Source organism: Diachasmimorpha longicaudata, chromosome 3 (genome assembly GCF_034640455.1).
Source record: "Diachasmimorpha longicaudata isolate KC_UGA_2023 chromosome 3, iyDiaLong2, whole genome shotgun sequence".
Classification (NCBI taxonomy): domain Eukaryota; kingdom Metazoa; phylum Arthropoda; class Insecta; order Hymenoptera; family Braconidae; genus Diachasmimorpha; species Diachasmimorpha longicaudata.
This window is the reverse complement of record NC_087227.1, coordinates 9,431,939-9,450,043: the sequence shown is the minus strand read 5'-3', so window position 1 is coordinate 9,450,043 and position 18,105 is coordinate 9,431,939. Positions and strand designations below refer to the sequence as shown.

Sequence of the window (18,105 nt, the reverse complement as noted above, 5' to 3'; positions counted from 1 at the left end):
ATATTTTCCAGCGCCTCTTCAGGCAGGTCCTCTTACTCATCACTTCTCCACGTCGAGAAATGTTTGGTGTAGAAACGAATCAGTAGTGAGTACGTAGCAGCACGTAGTAGATTAAAAATTGATTTACCCTCGAAAACATTTCCCTGAGCAGGGATAGTCATCCCTCATAACCACCGAGACCTACATTTGTTGATTAATTACCAATTTGTAGCAATTGCTAATTAATATCGAAATGAAGAGAAAAGAGGACAGAGCAGAAAGCGCATTATCAGCAAGTAAACACACCATCTGGATTAAGCTTGCCCTAGCAGCTATTGTCCTGATAATCTTCCTGGATTTGCCAGTTCTGTGCCAATCCCAGGCTCACCACCATCATGACCACGATCACCATCATCACCACGATGAGCCAGCGAGCTTCAAGTACTCGAAACAGGCGAATGAAAATTTTGAGCACGTGAAGCATCCACACAATCTTCCTTATATGGAGGCTCATGATTACGAGCTACTCAAAGAGGAGGCCAAGCGTGAACAACAGGGCAGTATCATGCTGAAGGCCATGGGCTCAACTCTGCTGATTTCAGCGGCTCCTTTTGTTCTCCTGTTCTTCGTTCCTCTGGACAACACCAAGGAACGTGAGCCTCTGCTGAAGATTCTCCTGAGCTTTGCCTCTGGGGGCCTCTTGGGAGACGCCTTTCTTCATCTCATACCTCATGCACTGCTTCCCCATTCTCATGGAGCGGATGGACACGATCATGGACATGAACATTCCCACGGACATGATCATGAGCATCATGGCCATGATATGACTGTTGGACTCTGTGTTCTCCTGGGGATCATTGTCTTCCTCGTGGTGGAGAAGGGCATCAGGTTGATCAAGGGGGATCACTCACACTCTCACAGTCATGCTGGGAAGGAGGAGAAGAGCAAGAAGGATAAGGGAAAGAAGGAGGAGAGTGTAGCTCCTGCTGGAGAAATTAAAATTGCTGGGTACCTGAATCTTGCTGCTGATTTTCTTCACAATTTCACGGATGGCCTTGCCATCGGGGCCAGCTATCTCGCTGGGGAGAGCATTGGATATATCACCACAGTCACCATTCTTCTTCATGAAGTGCCACATGAGATCGGGGACTTCGCTATTCTCATTCAGAGTGGATGCAGCAAACGAAAGGTTCCTATCATTGAAATTCCATTTTCCACAGTCGTTTAATTTTGTTGATGAGGGAGATGATGATAGGAAAAAACCATTAATTCAGAAGAAATTCATTTAATTTACCTCACACAATGCCTTCATCATGATCTCATATTAAATAAACTTCACTAAGTTACACTAGAATTTTAAAAAAATTAGGTCCTCATTAGCATTGTTAATTACAGGCGATGCTGCTGCAATTGACAACAGCCGTTGGAGCTCTCTGTGGCACTTATGTGTCCCTCCTTGCTGAAGGAATGGGTAAGGACCACTATGACTAGATATTTCAGTGATATGCCAATCAAATCTAATCAACAGAGACAGACCTTATGCCTCACGTTAAAAAAATAATCCAAACTTTGGCAGATAAAATTGCAAGTGCTCCAAAGTACATTTCGAATTTCAAAAATTCCAGGGGATTTAGCAACAGCTTGGATACTCCCCTTCACAGCAGGAGGTTTCATCTATATCGCGACGGTGTCAGTGATCCCAGAATTGCTAACAGACACAAAATTCTGGCAATCCTTGAAGGAAATAATCGCTCTTCTCCTAGGGGTTTACATGATGGTGCTAATAGCTCAATACGAGTGAATGAAATGTTCGATTGAGAATGAATCATCGAATCGTACAGGATTGAACAGCCTGTGATAATTTTCTATTGTAATATATTTACAAAGTCCTTCGCCTCATCAATTCCCAGGAGGAATCGTATTTTTGTAAGGAAATAGGTTTAGATCATTCTTGTTTACATTTCTGTTCTGTCATTTTTTGTTACAATTTGCCTCCTGGAATTTTCACTATCGATTTATGACATCAGCCTAGATTTTTCCCACTGTAAATGTCGTCATTATTGACTCAATAATTTTTTCACTTCTTCGAGACAAGCGTTCGCTTGCTCCTGGCACTCTATATCATTGTTTTTCTTAGCTAACTCCAGTCCCGTGTGACAGGCGTCGCGTGCCTCGTTGTACAAATTTTTCTTCAGGTAAACGTTGCCCATGTTTACGTGAATTGAACTTAAGTCTGACATTTCAGGTAGTCGTTGTCCTATTTAATGCATAAAATGCATTAATTATCATGTAATTATTGAATTAAATGACATAAGGAATTGGATTAATCAATTAAATACTTAGTGCAATCAAAGAAAATGAGATTAATTCCAAGCATTAATTCATACGAATAGGTACTTGAATGAATTAATTCTTGCCCATTCCATCTGATAGAATAAGTTAATAAAAGGGAATAAAATGAAAAAATTGTTGCGAAAGAACCCAAAACAACTTGAATTCGTAACGTGAATTTACCAATTAATATTGCGTCGGACAGATGTCCCAGTGCCTGCTCGTACTCCCCCAGAAGGCAGTAGACAGTTCCCAAATCATTGAGGAGAACGACTGTCTGGTGGTGCTCATCTCCATGGACTTGGTGGCATAATTTGTGAGCCTGTTGGTAGCATTTTAAGGCCTCATTCAGCCGGGACTGAGAGAGAAGCATTTTGCCGTACCAGTCGAGGGTCATCCCCCAGAGGAGGAGGACATCCTCGTCCTCTGGGGTCTCCTTGGCTCGATCCAAAATGTGCTTGAGACAGAAGGTGTAACCGTCCTCGGCTTTGCTGCAGCAATGAAATGCTTTTATTTGGCATTTTTTTTGCATCACGTAAAAACACTTCTCACACATGTCTAATTGGAATAAAATCAAAAAGAAAGAGCAACAAGAAAGTAAAATAGCAAAATGGCAACCCACCGCTTACCCAGGTTCTCCACTCATCTCGTACAATTTTGCGAGCTTCAGACTAATGTGGATCATCTTCATGTCACCCTCAGTTGTTCCAGTCGACATGAGTCGCTGCATCACAGAAATAAACAGTTTTTTCGCCTTCTCCACTTCTTGAACTTGGAACGCCAAATTTGCCATTACGTCGTAGACATACGTTATTCCGTCGAAGTGCTGGAGAGTTTGGGCCTGGCGGAGGGCGACGTGGAGCATCTGCTCAGCTTTTTTAAATTCACCGTTCTAGAATTGCAGGTCAATTAACAATTAGATATGTTCATCTCCTCAAATCTGATTAATTTTACTCAAAACATATTGAAAATGAAGAAGCCTAATCTCTAATTGAGATTTTCTTGCAAAAAAGGTCCTGAGAAATGTTGACGATCTCCTTTGCCTTCAGATATTTCTAAACTCTCGACTGATTAAATTTTAATCTTGCGATTACTTGAATGAGCAAAATGGAACGTTTGATGGTGGTGATAAGTTCAGGCTCCAGTTCCTCCTCTTCCTTCTCAAACCCGAGGAAGCCCAAAAGACTGAATCCTACGACAATCGTCCCTTTGGACCCCGCCGTATCTTTGTGAGAATGGAAACGTCTAACAGGAGCTCTGATAACCGAAGGATTTACTCTTCGTACCATGAGATAAATCGCCTGCAGTCCTCTCCTCCCCAACATCATTATTCATATGAGTCTCTATATAACCTGAAATGAAGAGCAGATATTTGACGATAATGTCATAATTATCAATATGAAATTGGAATGGCATTTAATTTTTTAATAAAAGAGATTCGTTCTAGTATGTGTATTAAATTGTTTACTAAGTTTCAACTTAACCTGAAAAAAAATCTGCTCATCATAGTTCCAACAATTGCATCATTGTTAACAATGATCAACATAAACCATCAAAGGAAAATCCCTGAATCCCCACATTGTTAAACAAATTCATTCATCAATGGAAATATCTCTATTAGTTTCATTCATTTATTCACTATTCTCCATCTCCTTTCCCTCAATTTACCAACATTCGATGATCACTCCTTTCATTACTCTCTAAATTATCCGCATGACCTTTACCCTGTTGTCAGCGCCGACCACCAGGTAACGATTCTCCACACTATACTTCCTGCCTCTTTTTACCTGCTCGATGAACACACCTTGATGTAACATACGATGGAGGTGTGCACACACACTCGGAGGTACCACGGTAACCCGATCAGGTGAGTGATTAAACGGAGTATTGAAATATTCTAGAACACCTCATCGGAATTGGTTCGCGTCATCAAATCGACAAAGAGGTGATCCCCATATTTAACTCACAACCGCCAAGTGATTTATGCTAGTGGAGATGTCCGGAGTGAGGTGTGTTGGCATAGTATTGTCTTGCGTAAATATGCGTAAAGTTGAGGGTGGGATCAGAGGAAGGGACTGATGTCTGGGGGCTTCCGGGATCATCTGGTTCTGTCCAATTGCTTTTCATTCATCTGTATCAGGTCGATTACTCCGATTTTTCGGAGCTTCGGACACTCCCTGTTTTTATTGTTATTTACATACACAACATCTCCGAAAGATGGCGGAATAACTTGTTAATTGTGGGAGTGAGTGAACAACATGTTCGTTTGAATTACTTCGTTGTCGTTAATTGCGTTAAATTGGTGTTTACGGTTGGTAATGAATGGATCAATCTGTTCCCATTCGCGTTGATGGAGTGAAATTGATCTGTTAGAGAATGTGGGAAATGGACAGGGCGAGATGAAGTTTATTTTTCTTTTGGAAATTTCTCAGAATTGCATGGAGATATCAATTTTTTTATCATAAGCTTTTTCGTAGAGGCAGTTCTCAGCTATTAAAAAGGTTCTAAAGAGTTTTCTGCTAGCTCGTATGGATCAGAAACCATTTGTGTAAATCTAGAGTTTGAGTGAATTTTTTTGGGGCTCAGGCTGCAGTGGATATCTTTGAAGTGAGAGAATAATCGTAAAAATCAAATTGACCCAAATATCTATCGTAATCATCTTTTAATTTTGTTTTCATTACATCAAGACAAATATTTTCAACTATCATCAAATTCATGAATCAATTGAATGCTAGTTAAGCTCGATAGAACGACGAGACCCAGAACAATCAAAAACTCAAATGTGAACGATCGCGATGTCTCCATTCATTGTCATTCGGTTGTGTTGTCAGCCCACCAGAATGACCAATCGATTGCTCTGAATTCCAGATCCCATGTGCATTGAAATTATGATCGAGCTCTCCCCCAGCTCCCCAAGTCTCCGCATTTAGCATTCCTCTTGAGAACTCGAAGAGCCGAAGTACTTGAATTTCATTAGAGTGAAAACACTGGATAAAGATGAGTACTCCAGAGTCAGTGGACACTCCAGACAACGCAGTGGTACCAAACATCAGTGATATCTCTGAGAAGACGCGGAACTGGGTGCAGTTCGAGGAGGAGCCCGTGGCGGCAGCCGTGCCATCGTCAAAGGTTCGGGATAATCATGGACGCCCCGAGGAGTCTCCACCCGAGGTGGTGGCCATCGACCCCGAGAAGATAAAAAAATCCATCGAGGAGAACGAGGGGAAGAGCCCAAGAGGCAACGAGTACAGTGGAGCTGTGATAGCAACCGAATCCGTCCAACTCAATTTAGACAGATCGGGATTGAGCCGATCAATATCCTCGGACAGTCCTGAGAATAATGTGCCTTCGGACGGTAAAATTCCGGACCCAAAAAGTGCCTCTTTGAAGACTATTGACCTTAGGGATACGTCCAACGGTAGAAGTCATGTTAATAATGTTATTAGTACACCAATTGGCAACATAAGACGAGGATTTGCCAATGGGGACACCATTGTCACCCTGTTACCCGTAAACACGAGGTGGCCCTGGATTACACCTGCTAAATTTCGACCTGAACTTGTGCCGGAGGAGCTTATGGCTCAGGGACTTACGGTAAGATATTTTTCATCTATTCTCCAGAACAAAATGGAACGACACCAACGAATTCTAATCCACCATTTCAAAAACTTTCTTTTTGGTGTTACGTAATGTCAAGTGGCCTGAAGTAACGTAACATTCATTTTCCAGATTCCGATGGGAATATCACTGGACATAAAATTGTAGTCCAAATTTCCAATTGTTCAAGTAGTTTTAGAGTCACACAACCCTCTTCATTGACGTTCCCCCATAAACAAATAACCACAAATAATAATTTCAGTTAACAGTGGAAGATTATGTCCACATAATGGAGTTGCTGGTCAACGACGTGCGCTTCAACATGTACAACATCTGCTACAAACGCATTCTTGTACTGTGGATCTTCACAGCGTTCGTCATTCTCCTGGGGCTTTTGTTCTCAGGTATAACAGGACTGACTCTTTTCGGTCTTGGAATAATGTGGCTCATCATGAACGCAGCAGCGATCTTCCTCTGCATGTTCGTTAAGATAAAGCTCAATCATAATTTGGAGAAGTGCATGGCTCAAGTGAATAAACACCTGTTGCGCCACAAGATTTTGCTGGGGCTGGATGACAGAGGGAAGATATCGTGTCACAAAGTCAACTTGTGCTTCATTTATTTTGACACGACTGATTGCATTGTAAGACCTTTATTCATAAAAATTGAAAGGGAAAGAGGAGGAAAAAATGAGGGAGCCATGAGCATGACTTGTTCCGGTGCTAGACATTTGTGACTGAACGGATGTATATGTTTTTTTTTGACAGAAAAAATTGCAAGAGGTCATTGAACGAGAAGAACGAGACGGTCGAGTGATTGGTGGCGATGAGACGAGCGAAATGCAACGCCGGAGACAGGAATTGCAGCAGCGTATGGACATTGATGATAGTGATATCGTTATTCAAGGCTCCTCCACTACACGACTGTCTCGTAAACAGGTGAGTCAAATGGTAGTTCCAAGATAACAATTATCAGCATGACATCGTTTTTCTCGTGTTTAATCGAAGAGACAGTGATCGTTGAAAACCTACATTTTCCTGGTGATACATACCAGATAACTGCTTCAATGAAGAAGTAGCTGAGTGAGATAAGAAACTTGACTTTTATCGCTAACATTTGAATACCTTTAGGTAGAACTTTTTTCTAGGAAAAATTGTTTGAGACCCCTTCTCGATTTTTTTCATATAGAGGAAATTATCATAAACACGAAGAATGAGAAAAATTGCTGCATTTCATAAATGTGGAAACTTCATAAAAAGTTTGAAGTCAAAATTGAAATATTTGTTTTAAAATTCATCCATCTTCCTCTTCACCAATCTCTCCTCAGAATAAAATCCCCAATAAAATGTGTAATCCATCGTCAGGGAAAAAGTGAACAAGTGTTATGCCGTTACGTGCAGCGCTGGGGGAAAGATTACTTGCGACGTCGATTGGACTGGACAGTTGACGAAGAGGGTGGAAACCCCACATGCCCACGTCACCTGGCATCAGCCCTCTGTCCCTGTCAATATATCGAGGAGTGGCTGAGAAATAAACCACGTGTACAGGGCAGAGACTTTTGCCCCAGGTGGAGCAGCTTCCTGAGAGATCGAGGATTCTAATCATCTTTCTCCTCCTCCTCCTCCCTTCTCCCCCGGTCTCTTGCTGATTTTGTTTTAGTCTGCTTTAGCCTCCAATTTGACTTCTCAACTTTTGCAGACAGATTCTCTGTAATAGTGCAGCTTCGTCTCCCTCATTAATCCAAAACCTTTGAATGATTTAGACCTTTCATCTGCTTGCTAAAATGTTTTGAGGCTTTTTCTCGTAAAAACAAAACTGGTGACGGTGTGTTGGCAGGAGCGGGCGGAGCTGTTGTTGCTGAGATATGCAGCACGATGGGCTCGTAACTTTGTCAGACACAGGCTGGACCTGGTTGTTGATTCACAGGATCGTAACAGGGTCATCATTGGATCTACAGCTTCTCCCCGTCACTGTATATTCGCCCGTTGTCCTTGTCAGTTTATCGAGGATCATCTCAAATGCAAGCCCAAAGGCAAGTTTACATTACGTCAATTATTTAAAATGCCGAATTTTAACTGAGAGGGGGAGAATTCTATAGCGAAGAGGAAAAACGAGTTAAGTTAACTTATGTTTAGCTTTGGATTTTAACCATTATCTTAAAATCTAGATTGACATTCTGGAAACGTTGATCATCACGTCACAAATCTTCCTATTTCTCTCCTTGTATCGTACTCAAAACATTCTTATAATGGTATTTAATGATAAATCATGAAAACTAGTTGCTTAAAGTGATAATTCGTTAATTGTTTCTCATGTGATTAACCAACGAACCTCGCAATGCCATTTTCACTCTTAGAATTATGTAATTAGATTGGTGACGGTGATTATAATTTTTTTTATCAATCAGTTTCCTTCGACTAACGATTTCCCCTTGCCCCCAATTAACGACTGCGAATCATCGCCCCATTTACCACCAATTCCGTCCAAATGTTGAATTTTCGATGATTACGATACGAATTAACTGTAGATTTATGAGTTCTCATGTACTTAAAGATTTATTCAGATTAAAAACATGATAACTGATATAAGATACACTGTGAATATAATATGTAAAAAAAATAGTGCATATATTTATGTACGAAAGTACATATATTTTTTTCTACGTATTGAATATGTAATTGTGTTAGATAAAATTTATTAAATGATGGTTATCAATGTCAGTTTTTAATTACCCCCTTATTCTGCTCATTCTCTTCTCATTTGAATTATTGACTAATTTTATTATGGGCAATTGTTGCACGCAGCTGGAAGGAAAGTGGAACAAATATCTGTGCTATCACGTAATCACGCTTTAAATACTTGAGAAAAATACTGTGGTTGTGAAAAATTCGTAAGTATACATCCATTGTTGGGGAGGGTTATTGTTAAGCCTAACATTTTTCCATTTTGGGTAGAAGTTTAAGGCTTGTAGAGAAATTCATTCAGTTTCTTCAGAAAATTCGGAGTATCTCTGAAACTAGTGGATTTATGGAAAAATATGATACAGCGTTTTTATGCGAAATTTTAAGAGCTCCAGAAAAACTTTTATGATTTTTTTCGATAGATCTATTAGTTTTGGGCGTTTTCGGATTTTTTTGACGAAGGAAAGAGGTCGTATTTTTTAAAGAGCGTTTCTTGGTGACTTTTGTTAATTCTTCGTGTGAATTTTCCAGGATATCCACCGGGCTTCACCTGGTGCTCATACTTGAGTGATCCTGCCATTAGGTATGATCCTCCGTACTACGTGAGCCCATCAAACTGAAGTTTATAGATTTTATTTCCTTAAGTAGTGAACTATTAGTGGTGGAGTGCTACCAGAAAATGTTGCAAATCGATTTCTCAGGTGATAAAAGAATCGCCTTTTAATGAGATAATCGAACAGCTCATAGAAAGATCAGTTTTTCCTTACTTCACAATTCATTCCAAGGGTGACAATGAACACTAATAACAATATTTTATTTGATCCAAGTACATATCTAAATCAAAATGGATAAAATGGAAGTCGTTGGAGGAGCTCTCAAATAGTATTAGAATAGTTTATAAGGGAAAATTTACCAGTGTTGTGAATGTAGTTATAGAAATTAGTTGTTTCTTAAGAAAGATATGCCCACATCCCCATAGTCGAAACGAATGTCCAAATTCAACACACCGGTTATAGATATTTTTTAGACCCGAAAAAACGTTTGAAAAAACTGACAACTTGTCTGAGTTTGAGACATTCTTCTGTGATGTGCCGGAGTGTACAAGGGGAACGTGCCTTTAAATGTAAATGAGGTATCACCTGTTCAATGAGTCAACAATTGAGCCTTATCCTCATGAAAATTGATTCTCATTACGATTGAAGGATTATTCACAAAATATTTTGTATAATTTTTTTTAGTCACCGAGTGATCATGGTACCGTTTAAAAAACTAGAATTTTCAAATCTCATCTTTCTTTTTTTCTCCTCGTAGTAAAAAAAATCCAGATTAACTTTTAAGCGGAAAGGTAGGTCAGCTGTTGACTCATTTGACATAGAATACCTCAAATATTGATTGATATTAGTTATCCGTCCAGTCGATAAGAGATATCATACAATTCCAATTTATGATGTTGCAATGACAAAAAGTATTTGCCTTTCTATACTTTTTCCTTTATAGAAAAATTGATGGAAAATGAAATGAACATATCTTTACACGTATTATTCATGTATAAAGATTTTATAATAAAGTAAATAAGGTAATTACATGAACACTGAAGCAGATTATTATTATTTTGTCAAAACGGCCTGTGCCTGATCTCGAATGTCTTGAGCTAACGTCACAATAGCTGTGTAATTTATTTGTAATTCACTGTTCTCGATGTCCAGGGACTCAGCGAGGAGTTTCAACTGTTTATTGCCATTCAGGTAAGTTCGAGCTTTTCCATATATGTTTTCAACGTCATAGGCATTCGTAGGAAAATGTAAATTGGGCTGCATGTCGTCTGCATCAAAGCCAAGTGAACAAAACTGCTTACTGATTGAATGAAAAAGAGTGCTTGTAATTCTGTAGGACAAAGAAGTAACACAAACCTCGATCTTTGAAGCTAAACACAACATCATCTGTGGTTGGAATTCTCAGATCTTCAGTTATCTGGTCTGCTTGAGGCAAACTGGGCCTCGGTGGCAAGTTTTTTCTCTTATTTCCAAACATATTTATTCCAACTGTTTTCTGTTTTTGATGAGTAGAAAGATAAGACGCCCTCTATGCATGAGCTCGTCTACCATTATCCCCCTTCCATCGCCCCTCACGAGCAACATGTCAACATAACCTGATTGACGAACCCCGCCAAACGGTCCTAAAGTTCCTCTGAACTCCCGAAAAATCGTTAAAATGTTCTATCACGTGAGTAATAAAAAAACAAGACTTGAGTTCCAATGAACAGTCTCTGATCGTATCATTTCTAGATTTCTTTAGAACACGAGATCCTTCTCCATCCGAGGTACTTCGGGCCCCAGTTACTAGACACTGTCAAACAGAAATTGTATACAGAAGTCGAAGGCACATGCACCGGAAAGTATGCTCATTTCCTGGAACTAAGGAAGTCCAGGGAATAATTGATTAATTTTTCTTGTTGGAATTCAGGTATGGATTCGTGGTAGCTGTGACGACGATCGACAACATTGGAGCTGGTATCATCCAGCCGGGTCAGGGCTTCGTCGTTTATCCTGTAAAGTACAAGGCCATCGTCTTCCGGCCATTCAAGGGAGAAGTCCTTGACGCCATCGTCACACAAGTTAACAAAGTATGCAAACAATTTTTATAATTACTAAAACAAATTTCAACCGGTCAAAATCAGCAGACGATTTTTGTTGGCAATATTTCCGCGATAATAGAATAATTGAAATTTTTGAATGGTGTAACGTTTTATTTCATCGATCCAGGTTGGAATGTTCGCCGAAATTGGACCTCTCTCCTGTTTCATATCTCATCATGTGAGTAAAACAATCAGAAGTGACTTCTAGCGACGATGAGACATGTTAATAATATTTTTGTCATGAAAATTCCAGTCAATTCCAGCTGACATGCAATTTTGTCCAAACGTCAGTCCCCCATGTTATAAATCCAAAGAAGAGGATGTAGTGATACAAGCAGACGATGAAATCAGGTTGAAAATCGTGGGCACACGTGTCGATGCCACTGGAATCGTAAGAACCTCACCAATATCCTTTGAAAAATCATTTTAGGATATCCAAATATCTTGGATAATTTGATGCACACACCACTAGAGATTTAACGATTTTCAATAATCAAATTGATTAATTAAATTTGCTGGAGATAGAATAGCCAGGGTACTTGGATATCCTCACGACTGTACGAATTAATTTACAACTCCCTTTCAGTTTGCCATTGGAACACTGATGGATGACTACCTAGGACTGAACTGCGAATAATTTTCACGCCCAAACACATGTGTATATAAATCAAATTGACTTTTATTCATAAAATCAACAAACACGTAAAGCTCCAACTATTCATTCGAACTCTAGAGATGAAAGACTGGAGAAAGTTTGCTGATTACTTTTTACGAATGATCGAGAGTAACATTTTTCGCGTATTGTAATCATAAATAAATATGTCTAAGTGGAATTATTCCATTGAATGCTGGTCAATTCGATGAGTCCACGATTTGCTGTGGGTAAAGGCTTTGTGGAGTTTTTTTTCTAATACGTGCAGTGGAAACCTGGCGAAAAGGGCTGATCATTGGATCTACTCGAGATCCTGGGAGCAAAACTCACGCAGCCAGTTTGGCTGCTATGCTAGGCTTCTCTTTTGCTGGGATCGTCTCGTCGTCGGGCATCATTTTGTCAGCAACGTGCCTTATTACTCGACCATCTGGGCCTATGTAGTATGTGGAGAAACCGTCGTACCAGCTGTAAGTAATTTTGAGCCGTTTTTAGAACTTTTATTGAGAAATTAAATGGCGGAAACATGGAATACAAGGAAATGAAAAATGTACTTTTTTTAAAGGTATTAATATTTCATGATCTAACGATACGATTTCGATGAATCAGGTGTCATTTTGAAGAATAAAAAAATATCTTTAAAATAGAAGAAGAAAAAATGAAATTCACTCTACCAATTATGAGTTATTGGAGATTGAAGTAGAGGAATTTGCCCCTCTCCCAAGATGCGTAAATGTCAAGTCTATTATCAAATATTAAATTAATAATAACACGAATAATCACATTAATTATCACTTACGATTCTAGCCCTTGCATACTCTCAGACAGCTTGAGGATCTTGATTTTCCAAAACATTGTGAAGGCCTTGAGGTTTGATAAAGTTCTAATTCGCCATCGGACTTTAATGGTATTGTCCTCGGGGTGCATCGTTATTTTCAATACTTCAAGTCGAACATAGGCACACATCACATGGGCTGACGTCCTCAAGTATAACATTTGTTTTATGTAACTAGTGATTCCTCTGGAACCACCAGGATAACATTTTCATTCAAAGTAAATTAATTGTCAAGATATTTTCTCATTAATTTGACATTTTATACGAACTTTGTAGTTATTCCTTTGAAATTATTTACGAACTCTATGTCCGGATGATAGATGTGATAATCGAGAGGAGCTACAAATAACTTGGGTAGCTGTAAGAAAAACAATGCTGAATTCTCTGAATCAATCATTATTTAGCTGAGATTCGACTTCAGGATTCTGCGAATACCGCGGTATCTACGAGAGATACAGGCGTTGTCATGGAGACTCTTTTAATAGAGCGAAGAAAGGACTACAAAAGAGCTCCTCACTATACCTCCATCATCTCTTATTCTCGGTAATATTCACGAAAAACTGAATCGTAAAGTTGATCTAAATTCACTCATTATGTTATGATTGAGATAAAGGAACTCACATTATCCTCGAGAACCTTATAGACAGCTTTAATTTGCTCCGGAGTGGGTCTCCTCCTCTCCTCATTTCCCTTCTCATTATCTGGAGAATTATCATAATTCTGCACAACCACAGATTCTTTGGGACTACTAGACGCAGTTGAATAAGGTCTCAAGGGATTCCCATGAATGCCGACGACAAATCGGTTTGTGAGATACGGTGCTGTCAATTCATCGACTTTTGGTGGACTGATTGATAATGTGTCGTACTAGAAATTATTAACATACAATAGTTAATTCTTCTTTCTGTGGAAAAACTAAGTAAAGACAGTTAGCCACCATATTATGTAAGTCGTCATAAAATGTGAGGTTAACGCGAGCGGCATTACCAGAACGTTCAACGTCTGGCAAACAATGATGACAATGTCCAAGCACCAGAGACATGACGTTGTTAATAAAAAATTAATTGGTGTGTTTGATAATTGAAGACTAGGGTTGATGAGGGGATAATGTACCTTTTGAAGCAGTGCGCATCTTTTCGTGTGTTTTGGCAGCCGGCGATCAACTTCCATCAGCCGTTTCCTCGAGTTAACGCAGGATATCAGTCTGCTGGACACTGATCGCACGCACTGTGACATTTTTATTGAATAATTGGAGTTCAAAGTTTATTCAAGTGTTAGGGGATTTTTGGAAATGAACTCCTCACGAAATTTCGGGCAATTGTACAGCGGACCTCGTGCCAGCCATGTTCTCGGCAACTGCACGATGGATTTCCTTTCACACGCGCAGAGGGAGACGTATATGATAGATATATGTATGTATGGTATATATGTATGATATCTATGGATATTCTAAAGTCAGTATAAGTTTTAACATCGGGTATAACCCGAAGTCTCCCCTCCCTTCTCCCTTCATGTGAGTAACGCGGTAATATCCTGAAATTACGCATGCGCGAAGAAGGGAGGGGGTAGACTTCGGGTTATACCCGATGTTAAAACTTATGCTGACTTTAGTATAGACTGGCTATACAACGAATCCGGTAACGTAAAGGAATGCGTTACCGGACTTGGGTAAGTCATTTCTTGATTTCAAGTTCATGAAAAAATCTTGATAATGAAATAAAAAATGTTGAAGTTCACTCAGCCAATTCCGCGATATTCACGATTAAAGACTGCTCTGTTAATCCGTTGGAAGTCGGATTCATTTGCAATGAAAAGTCTCAGATTGAAAGACAAATATTTAAAAAGCGATCCTCACAGAAGAGACAGGGGCATATTAGAAGGAAATTTGGTGAAAAATACGGGATTTTAGCGGAAATTCATAAACTCAAAGTTGTACCATAAAATAGGAATGGATAACAGATTTTTTCTATTATAGATATCATTAAAGATAAATAACAATAATAAAATGAAAATAAGGGTTTCAATACTCAAAAATAATGGAAAATAATTGGAGAAAAACATAATGAGAATTTAGGGCAGAGTTAGGACAGACTGATAAAAATAGTGGTTGGAGACAGCAGTTCTGGCATTTGTCGTTCCCTCTTGATAACTGTTTTCGTCACAATTTATAATTTCGTATAACAATTCTGGATACATTGATAAGCGATTGATGAAGTCTTTGAGAGGACAAGTTGGTTAAAGTGCCTCGTAAGCCATGTCAACTGGTGTACGTGTCGTCGATCCATTCAGAAATTCTTCGAGTTCGTCTCGACCTTTGTCCTCATTTCTCGAACGATGGTGTGATTTCTTCTTTCTCCTCTCGCTTTTCTCGGATTTGTCTTTGTCCTTATCCTTATTTTTCTTCTTCCGTCGTTTTTCCTTTTCTTCACCCTGTGAATCACACGTCAGCTTAGGAGAACAGGAGATGATAATTTTTTATTTCGTAAGCATGATCGATTAATTGAAATTATAGAACTGATGCAGATAAAAAAAAACGATTCCCCAATAAGAAGACCTCCCCCGTGAATAAGTTGAATAAAAATTCTCACCCCTTCTCTGTGTTTCTTCTTCTCCTTCAAAACTGGACTACTGGAATTGGAGTCGCCCCTCCGTATGCTTAAGCTATCCAGAAGCTCCAAGTGTACATTAGAACTAGTGACACTGACATCAAGACTCTTGTCACTCAACTCCAGTTTATCCTTTCTCGTCCCAGTGCTAGCGACGTCCTCCCCACCTTCAGGGCTTTGTCTCCACTTTGAGTCTCTGGCGAGCCAGCTGTCAAAGGTATCAGAGCCATCCTGCTGGCTATTAGACCCCGACAGTGCTCCATTGGAATTCGCGAGTTCTTCGCTTGACGACATCGAGTCCCTCTTCGTCCCTTCGACGTCACTCTTCTCCTCAACCCTCTTACTTCGCCTGCACAACGGATTCTCCACGAGCCTGGGCTCCACAGGAACCGCAGTCTCATCCCCAGAGGACAGATCATCCTCGTACCCAGCGACCAGGGGATTTCCAGTCTCCGTGTCACTGTCAGTGTCCGGATTTTCGTTCTGATTCTTCAATGGCGACGACTGGCTGTCCTCCAGGAAGGATCTGTCCAGGTTCCCATCGTCAGGCACGAAGTCCTCAACGCTCATCAGAGTGCCCTCTTCTCTCTTGCCCAGGGAATTCTTCCCAATTTGTTGAATCACATCCTCAGCTTCGACCACCGAATCCCTAGGGCTAGAATTCACTTCCCCAGAGCTGAATTTACTGAGACTACTCGACTTTCTGGGGATTTTCTCCAGCTGCTTGATAGGGATGGGAGTACCTCCCCCCATGGGCCTCGATATCGAGGATCTCCGGACCTCAGGCGTTGAGGAATTCCCACCGACCCCTTGTGTATGATGGTGAGTACTCAGAGAAGACGTTACATTAGGGACTAGAACAGTGGCTGAGGTCGAGTCGGCGATGACCCGTCTCCGATGCACCAGATTGTCCAGGAATTTATCGTAATCGGCGTCGTCACTCTCCTGGAAGAGATCGAGCTCCTGGCACGTCAGCTGTGTCTCCTCTGCGTTGGTTTCCAGCTGCTTCAACAGGGTCTCACGCTGCAGCTGGAGGAAGGGCAGGTTGAAAAACTTGTGGAGGAGTTTCAGACCAAAACCATTTCGCATCGATGACTCGGCGTACCTCACTTGGGTCATCCTCTTTTTCAATGAATCGATGAAATACGTGACCTTGTCCGACGTGATGGCTCTGTGGTGGGACATGTCACAGTGATTAGCTAGGACAATCACTGGGATGTGCTCTGGGATTTTGGGAAGCTCCTTCTGGACGTATTCGAAGGTCCACGGCTTCGTTATATCCATCATTATTATGACTCCGTTGGTCCCTTTGTAGACGTCCAGGAACTCGGCATCCAGAGCGGGCTCTTCCAGCACCCCCTCTCCTGAGGAATTGTCCATTTTCAAACCGTCGAGCTTCTTTCGTCTTCGTCCTCTGTCCACGACGTCCCAGACTTCGACTTTCACCACGTCGTCGGTGGCTTTGTAGTTCCATTGGATTGAGGCTACCTGGAGCCAGGAGGAGCGACTAATATTTAATTTCATCGACTAGAATAACATACTCACATCATCGCACATTATTGTACCTTTTAGGTATGTAATCAACAATTAGAAAAGTCACTTCCACTAGTTTCTGAATTGAGAAAAGGGAAGAGGAAAATTTTGGGAATGATGCCAACTAAATAATGGCTTTAAAAATAAGGCGTTTTATCGTGTCTATCCCTACTTGAATCTCTTCTGTGCGGAGGTATTCCTCGATGAACTTCTGACCCTGGAGACGGTGAAACAGACAGGTCTTTCCGACATTCCTGTCCCCTTTTATTATTATCTTCATGTTATATTGGACACCTTTTGCGAATTTTCGCTGGAGCGTCGACGGCATTGTCTGATGCGCCGGCCGGGGAGAAGGGCTCGGGAGGGCATCGTGCTTCCCGGCCAGGCGTTTGAAGGCGGACAACATTCTGCAGGGGTTGAAGAATCTGAAAGTATTTTTAGGGGGTTAGCTCCCAAGAGGGTGGCCGTGTAAATCAATTCCTTGAGGATATCTCAGGATCTAGAGGAGATGGTGGAAAAAAACCAAGACACTTTTTGTAGAGAAATATAAGGGCTGCGAAAAAGGTAGTAGCATGCTTTCCGATATCTGCCATAGGTTTCAAGATATTTCCAAAAAACGAGTGAACAAAAAAGTGAGATGCAATTTCCCCGATCAGAATAACAATTAGTTTTTGGTTCATGTCTGGGAATTCGAGCCAAATACCGTACATCTTACAGAAAAGATGTTGTAGCTTTGTTTTGGCAAAAAATATCGCTGTCCCTTTTGGATTGCGAGATAACTCCAAAAAGCAAATCTACTCTCAAATGCGGGTGAGCTTTCTCCTGTCACTTTCCCTGTCTAATTAGGTAGTTTAATTAATCTCCATGAAAAATTGAATCTGCTGATTCTCCTAGGATTCGAATGAGTGAAATGTCAATAATTCTAGGAGGTGCTGTCACTGTCATATCAAACTAACCGATAATAACACTCAGCAAGTGTCCACTTACCCCGATGTTATACGTTCTTCACCCCACAAATTGAACTCAACACCATTATTTGTTCCGATAAGTGTAGAATTACATTGATAACAGGGGAAGACAGTTTATTTTATTAAGAAGAAACAGCTGTTCTCAGGTTCATTGAATCGAAGCCGTATAGAAACGGTACAAAGCACTTGTCAGTGAAAGAAATCTTGAGAATTGTTATTATTATAAGTGGCGCCACAGTCGAGGAAGGATCTGCTAATTTCTCTTGCGTTTTTCTTTCATTTTTTAAAGCC

At 40.4% G+C, this 18,105-nt stretch overlaps 7 protein-coding genes across 13 annotated transcripts; 3 read left to right on the top strand and 4 right to left on the bottom strand.

The window, feature by feature from the left end:
• Positions 1–78: 78 nt before the first annotated feature.
• LOC135160748 (protein catecholamines up) lies at positions 79–3,668 on the top strand. The gene is made up of 3 exons (XM_064117653.1): positions 79–1,168; positions 1,375–1,450; positions 1,605–3,668. Exons 1-3 carry the CDS (start codon positions 233–235, stop codon positions 1,778–1,780), a joined length of 1,188 nt encoding a protein of 395 aa, XP_063973723.1. The 5' UTR covers positions 79–232; the 3' UTR covers positions 1,781–3,668.
• Positions 1,249–3,638, bottom strand: LOC135160750 (tetratricopeptide repeat protein 19 homolog, mitochondrial). Its single transcript, XM_064117657.1, has 4 exons — positions 3,405–3,638; positions 2,940–3,202; positions 2,494–2,801; positions 1,249–2,236 (listed from the first exon to the last, which is right to left on the bottom strand). The coding sequence occupies exons 1-4, from the start codon at positions 3,636–3,638 to the stop codon at positions 2,037–2,039; spliced, it is 1,005 nt and encodes a 334-aa protein (XP_063973727.1). The 3' UTR covers positions 1,249–2,036.
• A 368-nt stretch (positions 3,669–4,036) lies between the features above and the next one.
• Positions 4,037–10,177, top strand: LOC135160746 (transmembrane protein 268). 6 transcript variants are annotated; one of them, XM_064117650.1, is made up of 7 exons: positions 4,037–4,177; positions 5,179–5,904; positions 6,170–6,550; positions 6,675–6,845; positions 7,744–7,939; positions 8,712–8,797; positions 9,120–10,177. In XM_064117650.1, the coding sequence occupies exons 2-6, from the start codon at positions 5,308–5,310 to the stop codon at positions 8,768–8,770; spliced, it is 1,404 nt and encodes a 467-aa protein (XP_063973720.1). In that variant the 5' UTR covers positions 4,037–4,177; positions 5,179–5,307; the 3' UTR covers positions 8,771–8,797; positions 9,120–10,177. The 6 variants fall into 6 exon arrangements, with proteins under 6 accessions (XP_063973720.1, XP_063973716.1, XP_063973721.1 ...); XM_064117646.1 differs by lacking the exon at positions 8,712–8,797; XM_064117647.1 differs by lacking the exons at positions 4,037–4,177; positions 8,712–8,797 and adding an exon at positions 4,180–4,319.
• LOC135160758 (uncharacterized) lies at positions 10,127–10,634 on the bottom strand. The gene is made up of 2 exons (XM_064117670.1): positions 10,499–10,634; positions 10,127–10,410 (listed from the first exon to the last, which is right to left on the bottom strand). The coding sequence occupies exons 1-2, from the start codon at positions 10,617–10,619 to the stop codon at positions 10,196–10,198; spliced, it is 336 nt and encodes a 111-aa protein (XP_063973740.1). The 5' UTR covers positions 10,620–10,634; the 3' UTR covers positions 10,127–10,195.
• Positions 10,635–10,670: 36 nt separating this feature from the next.
• LOC135160754 (DNA-directed RNA polymerase II subunit RPB7) lies at positions 10,671–15,107 on the top strand. 2 transcript variants are annotated; one of them, XR_010298620.1, is made up of 8 exons: positions 10,671–10,811; positions 10,874–10,983; positions 11,052–11,211; positions 11,351–11,401; positions 11,477–11,614; positions 11,810–11,881; positions 12,052–12,342; positions 12,680–15,107. XR_010298620.1 is itself a non-coding variant. In XM_064117664.1 (6 exons), exons 1-6 carry the CDS (start codon positions 10,800–10,802, stop codon positions 11,858–11,860), a joined length of 522 nt encoding a protein of 173 aa, XP_063973734.1. In that variant the 5' UTR covers positions 10,671–10,799; the 3' UTR covers positions 11,861–12,059. The 2 variants fall into 2 exon arrangements, 1 of the variants encoding a protein (XP_063973734.1); XM_064117664.1 differs by lacking the exon at positions 12,680–15,107 and having other exon boundaries at positions 11,810–12,059.
• On the bottom strand, positions 11,883–13,956 carry LOC135160751 (uncharacterized protein C6orf136 homolog). The gene is made up of 5 exons (XM_064117658.1): positions 13,821–13,956; positions 13,329–13,574; positions 12,977–13,065; positions 12,672–12,893; positions 11,883–12,340 (listed from the first exon to the last, which is right to left on the bottom strand). The coding sequence occupies exons 1-5, from the start codon at positions 13,941–13,943 to the stop codon at positions 12,202–12,204; spliced, it is 819 nt and encodes a 272-aa protein (XP_063973728.1). The 5' UTR covers positions 13,944–13,956; the 3' UTR covers positions 11,883–12,201.
• Positions 14,651–18,034, bottom strand: LOC135160743 (rab-like protein 6). The gene is made up of 4 exons (XM_064117643.1): positions 17,834–18,034; positions 17,019–17,271; positions 15,296–16,801; positions 14,651–15,137 (listed from the first exon to the last, which is right to left on the bottom strand). Exons 2-4 carry the CDS (start codon positions 17,250–17,252, stop codon positions 14,943–14,945), a joined length of 1,935 nt encoding a protein of 644 aa, XP_063973713.1. The 5' UTR covers positions 17,253–17,271; positions 17,834–18,034; the 3' UTR covers positions 14,651–14,942.
• Positions 18,035–18,105: the final 71 nt, after the last annotated feature.